We start from the raw sequence: 12,162 nt of genomic DNA on the forward strand, positions 1-12,162 counted from the left end.
AAAAGTTGGGGGAATTTTAGTCATTCTTGAGGAATGGAAATCTGATTCTCCATGCTGGAGTAATTGTAATCCTCTTTGTATCTGTAACCCAATAGCATAGTTGTCTTGAAATTGTGTCATTGAGCACAGTCATCTAGTGCAGGAGTGCCACTGGGTGTCACTCCTCCTTGCAGCCCTTTGAGTACCCCTGCAATGGAGTCTGGGGTCACATCATGGTTTTTCATTCTAATGACAGATTATGTTTATAATTGATTTTTATATGGAAGAAATGACATAAGATGAACTAGATTCTAAACTGAGAGATTTCAAGGCTTTAATTCTATTTTAAAGATCTAGCTAGGCACTGGCACAAAAAGCTTTCTTCTATCTTCTACTAAGTGACCAGTTTTTGTAGATTAGAAATATTTTGCACACAAATGTCTTAGAAAACTGGGAAAAAAAAAAACAAACACAGAGACATAAAATGGAAATAAATGCTTTTTGTACAAAAGAAGTCTTTTTCAAATGTCTGTTGCCTTTATACATGCAGTCTTATCTTTCAAAACGATGGTTTTTATGTAGTCACTGGGACTTTCAGACCATCTTCAGCCTTGTAAGAGTAATTTTTATGGGCTCTGCAGGTAGGGGGAAAAGACTCTTCTCAAGGAGACAGAAAGAGTTTCTCTGCCCTTCGTTCTTCTGTTTGCTCTGAGAGTTTGTCAGTACAAAGAGCTGGCTTTATTCAGCTGTAGCTGTTATGTGTGAGTGCCCACAAATCACAGCCACTGCTATTTTTCCTTAAGAATGTGTAGTTCTCTCAAAGTGTCAGGCATCTCTTCTGTCTTTCTTACAGAACTGTGAACTCTCTTGTTGAAACTAGGGGACTAGGATATTCTTGAGCTGGAAAGCCCACCATCTGGCTAGAACATGGGCAAAACTGCCAGCGATTGCCTCTTTAACCTGCCTAATTTTAGTTGCACAAGACTGCAGTTATCCCACCTGTAGCTCTACCAGTTGTGCAGTTGGAATGAATGTGTATTTCCACCTTCCTTTTGGCACCCAGCAATCAACTGGTTACTGTCCACATAAATTTGTTTCTATATTTTTCCATTATTATATTCAGACAGGCTCTTGTGGTTCTGCTTTTCTGTCAGGAACCTTGACTATATGGGATCTGTGGATTAGAAATGCTTTTGTAAGATCTGCTTTCCTTAAAATCTTGTGATGAGGAAGCATGAAATTGTATTGAATCATTTTTCCTACGCTCAGGCAGAAAGCTTTAAGCTTTATGCTAGATGTCTTATTGGCTTTTAATCCAGTCTATCGTTTAAATGGGAGTGTAGTGCAATAATCAGTTCTCAGCTGTAGGATGCTTGTGATATTGGATTAAGAGTTATTATTATTCGGGTTGTTTCAATCTCTAACTTGATCAATTTTAAATTTTTATTACAAGCCATCCAATGTTGGGTGTTCTCATCACAGCAGAAGCTCTTGGTCACGTGCCTGGGATAGTGAGGTCATATTCCTTATGAAAAAAGAATAATCCTCCTCTTATTTATTCTTTATTTTACCTTTTTAATTTTTTTTTCTAATTTTTATTTATTTATTTATTTATTTATTTATTTATTCCTTAAATTGCCTCAATTTTGATCTGATCTGATGTCTTTGGAACTGCTGACTCTTAAATTCCTGGAATGTACAGCATTGAGTCTTAAAAAGACTTTATTTTAATTCTAGTACAGGGTGCAACTTGGTGACAACTTTTATTTCACTTCTTTTATCCATTTTATCCATTTTATCTCAAATTTTGTCATCATCATAATTGAGTGTGTAAGATTAATATGCTTATGCTGTTCCTTAACAGATTGTAATAGCCTTTATCCTAATCGAAATCAGGGTTTTTAAAGGATACAGAATTTTCATAGTAATTATTGAATGTTTCCCCACCTTTCTTTTCCAGTTGCTAATGGATAAAATATTCCCTTACTTGTATTTTCCTAATTGTGAAAATAGGTGTTTCTTTTTTTTACCAAACTGAACAAACTGATTATTGCCTCTCTAAAACTGATGAAGCAAGACAGTTTCAATCTGATTTGCTTTAATTTACGATTTCCTGTACTTTGCTTCTCTTCACTGTAATAATAACAGAGTAAAACAACATTGATTTTGATACTTTGCAATAGTGATGAAAATTAGCTAGCTCTGCCAAATGCTTTTTTTTTCTTTTTCTTTTTTTTTTCTTTTTTTTTTTTCTTTCCAGTTAGCTTTTGGTCTGTGTTTGCTTAGTGAGCATCAAGCTGCGAGCATGTGGGGCTACTGCATACTGCGACAGAGGAAGTCCCCATGACTTCTCTGTCTGACCTCTGTCCCACAGGTTCCATCTTCTTTGGGCTCATATGAAGGGATTTGAATTTCTCTTTTTGTTGTTCAAGCTTGTTTTGATTGTGAACCTGCATCTCTTTTTTGTTAAATATTCACATTTAGTGGAGAGGCTTCAGCTTGTTACGTTATGATGATGTTTTATGCCCAAATTTTGGCAGGTGAACGCTGAGATCAGAGATTCCCAAAAGGCTGAAAAGAAGTATTGAAGGTTTCCTCTTTCTTCTGCAGTAACATTGGCCTGGAATCCTTTTATTCTTTATGTAAGCCTTTGGGCTTCTTCAGTTTCAGTTTGGGATATATCATGTGTTTTCTTTTACCAGCAATACTTCTTCCCTCAAAAGTCCAAAGCACTCTTTAAAGCTAAATGCACGAAATGATTTCTGAGCTGATTTCTCTGCACAGTTTTTTTGCCATAGAGTATTAGTATTATCTTACAGAGGGTCTTAGAGATAATATTAGCTTACTGTATGACTATTTGATATAGCACAAAACCATATGTTGCATCCAATCTGCAGGAGCTGAGAGTACTTTGTTAGCTTAATATAGATATGGGTAAATGTGTGTGTATGTGCATGTGCATGCACACTGCTATAAATCTGTTTATGCATATATACATATTTAAGTAACACAGTAAGAAACTTTGTGGAAAGTTTCTTTTTCTATCTTATATGGCCATATTATTCATGTGCTACTGTTTTTTTGTGTTTTGTGTGTTGTTTTTTTTTAATTTGTTATTTGCTGAACAGCTTGTAAAACAGCTGCATTGTACAAAGATACAAAAACATACTGTGTGTGTTGATACCATTCAGAAGGTGAGATGAGAGAGGGACAAGTATTTCTAAGTGAGAGGTGAGGAATCTCAGTCAGCAATAGCAGTAAGAGATGCTATGGATAGGCCAAAAATAACTGCTTGATACTCGCTCCCTGAGTTGAGACATAGCCCCAAATGTAGCAACAGCAATGTCACACCTCTCAAAGCTTGCCTTGCATGCCACACCTAAAAGTATTTTTCTTTATTTCAAAACTATAATACGTTTGCCACCTATATATATTTGGTGTAATTTAAACCAATGCATTTATTCCTTATTAACCCTATGAAATTGAATCCTGTAGTTCAGACATGCTTAATAAATTATTTTTTAACTACTGGATAAAACAGTTATAGCTGCAATCGCTTTTCATTCAATTGAAGATCTATTACAAGGTCTTTTATTTGTAGTTCCTAGTGCTCCCAGGGATATTGTTTTTTCCAACGTGCAATCAACAAGTGTGACTTTGAATTGGAGATCACCGAAATTGGTCCCTGGCTACTTTCAAAACTACAAGATTACCACACAGCTACAGTCTGTCCACTGCAGTAATTGGGAAACTCAGGAATGTATTGAAGATGAGATTCATCAATATTTATATGAAAAAGCAGTCAATGCCCAGATAGAAGAGACAGTGTATGGACTGAAAAAATACAGATGGTACAGATTTGCAGTTGCTGCCAGTACGAATGCTGGATATGGAAGTTCTTCTCCTTGGATTTCTACACAAACACTTCCTGGCTGTAAGTAAGGAAGTTTGTTATATGTCATATTGCTATAACAAAGGGTTGGTCACCTAAATAAGTAAGAACTTGTAGTAGAAGTTATTGCTTCAGAGACCTATAGTGCTAGTGAATACAGTAAGGATTAACTGCAGTTCTTCAAGTTCAAAATATCATGATATAAATCATTTGGTAGGTTTGCATACATTACACTACTTTTTTCCTGTCATTTGGTTGTTTTACTATCCTATTTGCTCAACAGAAATTTCATTCTTCAGCCCAACTCTATATCTAGAATTGGTACATCTGAGTTAATATGGTAAATCTGGGTTGATATGCTGTGATCAGTTCATCTTCATATGTGGGATGTGTCAATGAAACGCAGTCTTTTTATTCTTTGACTAAAAGCCTGTTCATTCATACAAATGCTTTTCAAAAATTCTGCTGAGCATTCTTTCCAATAGAATGTTAGCAGTATTTTCAAAGGAATTATGATTTCTTTTCAATGCCATTATCTACCTTACGTTGCAGAGCAGAGTAGCCATGTATTGTCTTCAAGGCCGTCATTGGGACTGCCATACCTCAGCTGAAGATTTCATTTAATGACATTTGAGAAAAGAGGAATGAAACGTAAATTATTTAGATAGTTGATATGGGGACATGAAAACCTACTGCTCTGCAGCCAGCCTAAATCAGAGCGTCTTTGAAATCTGGCCTTTGGTCTGTGTAGAGCAAGAGAGAATCACCATGAGCAGCCTGTCTAAATCTCAGCTCCTTCACTCCATTTCACAGTAATCTTAATAGACCAAGGACTTAAATAGATGTGTAACAAGGATTTTTCAATGGTCCACATACTTACTTTGTTCCATTCATGTTTTTACAATCATGTGATGTGAACTCAGGAGGCTTTGGTATCTGTTCTTTATAGTATATGTGCATGTCCATCCATAAATATGTCACAGTTTTCCTGGAAGTTAAGGAAACACTGTAATCTTCATTTGCAGATGAGAAACTACAATAAAAAAATTCTAAACTCCAAAGTGCAAAGAGATTTAGGCATCATGATAGCAAACTTCACAACAACTCATTTTTTAATGTAAATCACAGAAGATGTCCTTTGGACTGAAAAGTACTGGAATCAGCTACAGAGTCATTCTCATGTCCACTTTCTTTGTCCAGTTCTTGTGTAGATGCTATGCCTGTAAATTAATACAATATTTAAATGAAAGCAAAATGAAATAAAAATATATGACCCCAGACAGAGCAGAAAATAGATAACAGAAATTGTACCACTTGTGAGCCAGCAACCAGAAGCTGTGGGGTATTTCTTTATTTTACATACATCTCAGCTGCTGAGATATGCAAATACCTTGATACATTGTAGTCGAGTTTCAGAAAATTAGATATTTAAACTGAACGGAGAAGCAGATAACCAAAACACATATCAGCACCTCAAGTATTATCTTTAAGATTTCCTCTCCAGACAGTGTATGGAACAGTATGGTTTAAGAAAGAAATAGCTTCTTCTCTCTCCTACTGAAGAGACAGAAGTTGAGGCAGAAAAGCTTCAGTGGACTGCACAATCCCTTCCCATGCTCTGTGTCTGTAGTGGGGAACAGGGCGGCAACAAATTTCCTGTGCACTAAGATGACATGTAGAGTAATCAGCTGCCTATAAAACACACTGCCCCAGAATCAAAAGGCATGGGCAGGATTCCAGATATTGTGGCTGGATGCTGGCCTTTATCCTGGGGGCAATCGGCTGGAGAGGAAAAAGAAACAGAGCATGTCACAGCTGGCAGCTTCAGAAGCACCAAGAACCTCCCTGATTTGGGGATGCTCCGGGAAGTCCTGCAGAGTGCATCCACTGAACAGGTGCAGTTTTCCCTCCTCTCTCTCATGTTGACTGGGCCAAGCATCCTCTGGATTAGCCTCCTGGTACCCAGCCAATATACAAGGTCTGCTAGGGTTTAAGGGTGCTTAGATGCTATGTAAAATAGCCTGAGTACTCAGCCCATAAAATAATGAGAGTTGAGTGTTCGGGTTTGAGGGCAGAAGTTAACCACTCTGAAGTTTTTGTTTCTCTCAAGCCTATATTTCTTATATTCAAGAAGTTACAGCATTTAAGCAAATAAATTGTTAGACTTAATTTCAAGAACATAAAGAGAAATCTCATCAACAACAACAAAAAATACATAACAGAAGCCATAGATAATCTTTACATTTTCAAGTGCTGCATATTACACTTGTACTACAGCAGCAAAAGCTAATAATTCTGAATATCCAGTGACTAAGATGAGAATCTCTTATATTTATTTATTTCAGTTGTTCATTATGAAGCTAAACTTAAGGCTGAAGGAATTCTTTAAGATTCAACTCAGTTGCATGAAGATGTTCTGTAGTAAAATAGGCTACAGTTCTACTCTGTGGAAAATGTTACAGGTTATCAGTAAGGTTCACTTCTCAGAACCAGATAAACTATTCAAACTTCTGTCTTGCAGATTATTCTCACAGGATTTGTCCTACTGTCTCATAAAGTATTTTGATAGCACTGTAATAGCTTAGCTGATTGATTACCTGAGAGCCATATCTACTTTGCAAGATGAAATATTTTCAGCTTAGATTTATGTAGTTACCAGTATAGAAGATCACAGTGCTGTGTCACAGTAAGGGAAAAAGCAATAAACGTTTTCCACAGTTGAGGAAATTTTGTTCCCTCACACATGCACTTAGCTTGAGCTTCACCTTTGCATTTATAAGGAGGATAAGACTGGCCAAATTCATTGCTTCTAAGGGTAAAATCATTCTGAAGGATCAGCATTATCTGGAAAATGAAGGGCAGTGAAATCATTGAGCTGATTTTGGATCTCATAGATACTGCAGTGCTTTTTGGTAAACTGCCAGGTCTCCAAATGCCAGGATATACTGACATGCAAAGGAAAATCCCAGATGTTAGAGTGTCCCATGAAGGATAGGATAAAGATGCATGGAGCAGAAAGTTACGCTTCTCTTTTCAGCACCTACTTTCCCAATCCCTGCTGATATTCAGTTGCTTGGTATACTTAAGGAAATTTTTATGTATAGTGAGAAGGTTTTGCTGTATATGCCTTTTGTTGTATATAGGTAGATTTTGCCTCAGATTATTTGGTTTTCTATGCTCCTTTCATTCTCTCTCAACTAAGTACTGGAGAGTAACTATGGCCTAGTACAAAATATAATTGTTTAAATGTTGGTAACCTAGGTAATTGTAAAATGAAATAACTGAATGTCGCACTTAATTGTTGGAGGGAAAAAGAAAAAGGATTGGGATTAGCCAAACTGGCAAGCATGAATTTCTGTTAGGAGACTGGATGATTCCTTCTTATTTTTGAGGATTATCCTAAATGATGGGCTATCCAGACTTATCTTCAAGCTAACACACTTAACTGTTGCCTTAGCATCAGGACACAGATGGATGGGAAAGATGACCCTGACCTCCATAAGACTCACATTCCTCTGCAAGGATAGAAGCATGATAATCAGGAAATGATGGTTATTAGTTACAGAAAATGCATTATTGTGAAAACCAGGAGAAAAGTGCTTGTGAGAGGAAGTGATTGGATTATAGGGGAATGAGAGAATAAGACTAGGTCATTTCTACTGAGTAAATTGCTGTGATTTATAAGAGAAAGGGTATAGTGATATCATGGCCTCGTATTGACTAGATTAATTTCACAAACAAACCTAAATCAGAACATGGCAGTTACCCACTGAAGTCAACAGTTTTTAAAAAGATTTTTTTTATAAGACATGAGAAATTTTAGACATACTTAATTTTCTCGTTCCCTTTCTAATTTCAGAAAACATTCCTAGATCTTGGTATATTTCAGTTGATGTCTTTAAACTTTTCACAATGAAAGTAAACTGGGTATTAAAATTGTAATGTAATTTGGATAAGCATCTTAAAAACAGTGTACTCAATTAGAATTTTCTTAGATCTAAAAATATATCAAATAGAACCTACATATGAAAATAAAATAAAAGCTCCAGATTGGATCATTTGTAGATTAGGTTAGGCTTAAAATTATCTCTACAATCATTTTCTAATGTAAATTTACATCTGAAACAAAAAAAATCAATGCTTCATTAATGTTGTAGAAGAGTAATGGAAAACTGTCTTTGGAAGCTTGGTTAGTTTGGAAGGAAACCAAGACTTGGGAAGCTGAATATACTGTTTTGTAATATTTTTGAGAAATGTCCATTGGAGTTAAGGCAGGACCACTGCCATAATAACTGAAAGTCTCTGTCTGAAGATGGAAAATAAGCTTAACTTGCTCTAATTTGAGTCTCTAGGGGAAAATACTTGCTCCTCTCTTTCATTACCCTCATGTGCTTTCATAGTTCATTCAATTAGTCTTCATTCTGTTGTTCCACTCTGTTCACTATTTTTGAGGACTACTTCCAATGGCTAAATTTGATCCTGCCTACAAAGTATATTGTATTCCTGCTAACAGCAGAACACCAGTCTAAACCCTGTTTCCAATATTTTTAACTCTTCATAGCACTTCTCAACTCCCTGTTTTTCCTATTTTATTTTGCCTCTGCAGAGCAAAATATACACCTTCATGGTGCAAAATCTCTTCTTATGAGGCATCACACCTAATTTCAATAGTTACATTTCTCATTCCATACTATTTTTCCTTTTCCTAACATATTTTCTACCTACTAAGCTAGGTAGCCTTGTATACACTCCAACTTTCCTCATCAAGTTCTCTGACAGACTATTCATTGATATTTGTTAATCATAGTCACAATTTTTTTGTTGTAGATAAAAAAAAAGAGGTACCATGAAGCCAAGGAAATATGTGCAAAACTGTTGTGCCTTCTATAATAGTTCAGTGAGCTGTGTCACAGTTATCTTTTTTTGTTGTTGTTGTTGTACATGAAAAAAAAAAGAAAAAAGAAGGCACCATGGAGTAAAGTTCTGACATAATCTACAAATCTGTTGTCACTTCTATTCTAAAATTTAGCTGCCCCAAATTTACCACACATATTAAGTAAAAGTAATACTACTTACTGACACTTGCTATATTTTTAAATGATTTCATGAATAGAAACATAGAAGCATACATAATAGTATTTAGAAACAAATAACTAGGTTAATTCACATACTATATTGAAAAAAGGAAATCATAAAACTCTATTTCTTAATGTGATTCTTCTTACCTGCTTACAGCTCCTATTACTTTTCAATCTGTGTTTTCTAGAGATTCTTAATATGTTAGGAGTAAATGAAAATGAAATTTAGAAAACTTCTGTTTTTCTCTAAAATATTAGTGTACTGGTACTGTCCAACATTATTGGAATCTTTTGCAGAAGACTTTGTGTTTTTGTAATTTCTCATTCTTTGCATGATAAGTTTGACATCAATTCTCTCTCATATATTAGGCATGCCTATTTGTGTAAAGAGCTATATATATTTTTTGCTTGTGTCCTACAAAATACATATAATTAACCTGTAATAAATTAATAAATATATAAACAATAGTTATAATTTCTATTTATGAAGAAATTCTCGATATTTAATACTCTATAAATGCCATGGTACTTGTAACAAGAGCTGTGTTTCCAAATCCCAGTGCATGCTTTATCAGAAAAGAATGAAAAATGTTGTCATGATTTAAGCAGTATATAGTAGCAAATGTGTGAAAATATTATTTTGAAATTGGAAAATAATCTCTATGTTAAAAATGATGGGCTATTTGTTGTGCACTTCTTTAACTGTGACTCACATACGTGTGTTTTCTATAGCTCCAGATGGTCCTCCAGAAAACGTGACAGTGTTAGCTACCTCTCCTCACAGTATCAATATCAGCTGGAGCGAACCTGTTGTCATTACTGGCCCAACGTGCTATCTCATACACATTACCTCAGTAAGACAACTCTGTTTTATTTTCGATAGTAATAAGGATGTTTGGTGATGTAAGAACTCATAGAAGATGTTTTTAATAGAAGTTAAAAAGCTTGCAAATTGGAATGAAAAATAGTATGACTGAAGTGTCCATTTTCACATAAATTCCACATATGGTTTGATTGCACATTCATACATTTCTAACTGGGAAATAGATTCGTTAGTTGGTGTGAAATAATGTGTGCTAATAAGAGGTCTTGCAGAAAAAAAAGGTTTAGCAGTGATTGTATACTGCAAAGCAGTAGCTGAGCTTTGCAGAGGTGTACCTTCTTCAAACAATAATGATGCTGTTTACCAGTAAAAATGATAATGTCTTTTTTCTCTCTGAAGTAAAAGCTCTTTGTCACAATTTTACAAAAGAGTGGAGAGCCTAGCAAAAGGATGTGACTTGTACAAAGTTACTCAGTGCATCAGAGGGCAAATTTTAAAGCCAAACTAGATTTTCCACTCATCAGATTAGCTATATTTTGGTAGCACAGTAATAACACTTCTTTCTCCTTGATCTTTATAAGCAAAAAAAAAAAAACCTGACATAAGAGAAAAGCTCTAGTGGCCTTTCTCTTTTCATCCTATACTACACTTAAAACAACCATTAATAAACCTCAAGTCATTTCCTGCCCTGTGGCAAGATATGGAACTTTATAAGTTTGTGCATATGAGAAGTTTTAAGTAGGATATAGGATCCCTAGTTCAGAAATTATAGAGATAAGGCTATCAGTGTAAATGGAAGCAGTTCACTAGACCTTATCTTGGAAAATTTGCTGTTTGCAAGTTCAAAAATTCTGCATAAGCCTGCTAGGAAATGGGGAAAAAAACTGAAAGAGTATTTCAAACTATTTGAAGACTATAAATATAAAGTGAGTTCAATTTTCTGGGGTAAGAGTAACATTATCTATATATTTTCAGTTTTTCTAAATTATTCATAAGGATTGTGGATATGCTAAAATGTTAATGATGAGTTTTTTGTGTAATTAAAATTTCTAAAGAGATCAGTAAAAAATACCGAGTATTTTTATACTCCTCAGTGAAGTTACAATATAGAGTAATGTGCACTCTAAATTCATTCTACATTGTTTACAGTGCAATCTGTTCAGTTCTGAACACACTTACCTCAGCAGTAGAAGGAAGGACAGGCAGGCAGACAATGGAATAACTAATAGGGAAGGAACAGTGCCTTGGCCTGCTGGGTAGGTCACAAGAAATTACATTACAATCTGTATTCCTCTTTTACTGAAGTTAGAGAAGATTTTTTTCCTTGTGAAAATTTCCTGACACTTTTTGACTAAATATACTCATAATGGATCAATACAAAGACTAATTTTGATGGTTTTAATAAAGCCTTCAAATTCAATTTTGAAAGCTTAATGTTTTGTGCACGTTATTTAATCAATTTATATTTAAGCAATTCCTCCTTGAATTCTGCATTGTAAACAAGGTGTCATCAGATTCTGCACTATGAACATGTTACTAATATATGAACAGTCTAAGTTACAGTAAATTTCTTACTAAAATAAACTATGCGTATACCAGAATTCATAATAAACTTAAAAACAGGTTCCTTCCCAAAGGCCAACATAACTGTCACAATCTTTTCGTGATGAACATTTGAGTATATGTCCTATTGTCTCTGTGCAAATTTTTTTGTGAAAACTCAAAAATCTACAAACATTCCGTACATACAGCTTGCTCATTTCAGTTATCAACTGAATATCTTTGAGGATTTATAGAAGTTGGCTCACAGGGTAGAATAGTTTTATATTCCTGCTCCATCATCTTTATTCCTAAAAGTCGGAGGTTATAATTCATTAATGAATGCATTCAGATGGTTTTAAAATTACTAGGATGTTTCTTGCACTTACTTAGATCAGAAAACTGACCTATGTATATTTTATCAATGTCATATTTTAGTTTGTCGTGCTGTCTATTGTAATTAGAGTTAGTCATGAATAAAATGTTACTGAAAACAAGTAAGGAAGATACAACCAAACCATACAGCTTTTGGAAAACTATAGGTAAAATGATGCAGTGTTGTGATTATATTTTAGCTTTTGTGTAAACATTATATGCCAGATTTTTGATAGTCAGATAGGAAAAAGTATTTCAACTCTTGATGGCAATCCCAGGAAATGAATGTCTGCTTAGTCCATCAAAAAGTTTAGTTCACGTTAATTCTCAGTGGGGATAGATGAGTATCTGTCAAATAAAAGGTATGATAGAACTGTTCTAATGTTTTAGCAGCTGTGTTTAATACAGATTGCATCCAATGGGAAAACTACTGTACAGCTACCTAATCCTCTTTTCAAATTACATACTAAAGAAAC

General features: G+C 34.8%; 1 protein-coding gene across 1 annotated transcript in view; it reads left to right on the top strand.

Moving 5' to 3' along the window:
• Positions 1-12,162, top strand: part of PTPRQ (protein tyrosine phosphatase receptor type Q) — a 120,528-nt gene that overhangs the window by 74,424 nt on the left and 33,942 nt on the right. The window contains exons 43-44 of the mRNA XM_042890276.1: positions 3,581-3,913; positions 9,682-9,803. Of these exons, the coding sequence (XP_042746210.1) occupies positions 3,581-3,913; positions 9,682-9,803 (455 nt within the window). The remainder of the gene's footprint in view (positions 1-3,580; positions 3,914-9,681; positions 9,804-12,162) is intronic.

Source organism: Lagopus leucura, unplaced genomic scaffold (genome assembly GCF_019238085.1).
Source record: "Lagopus leucura isolate 7727_CA_CO unplaced genomic scaffold, USGS_WTPT01 Super-Scaffold_100159, whole genome shotgun sequence".
Taxonomy (NCBI): domain Eukaryota; kingdom Metazoa; phylum Chordata; class Aves; order Galliformes; family Phasianidae; genus Lagopus; species Lagopus leucura.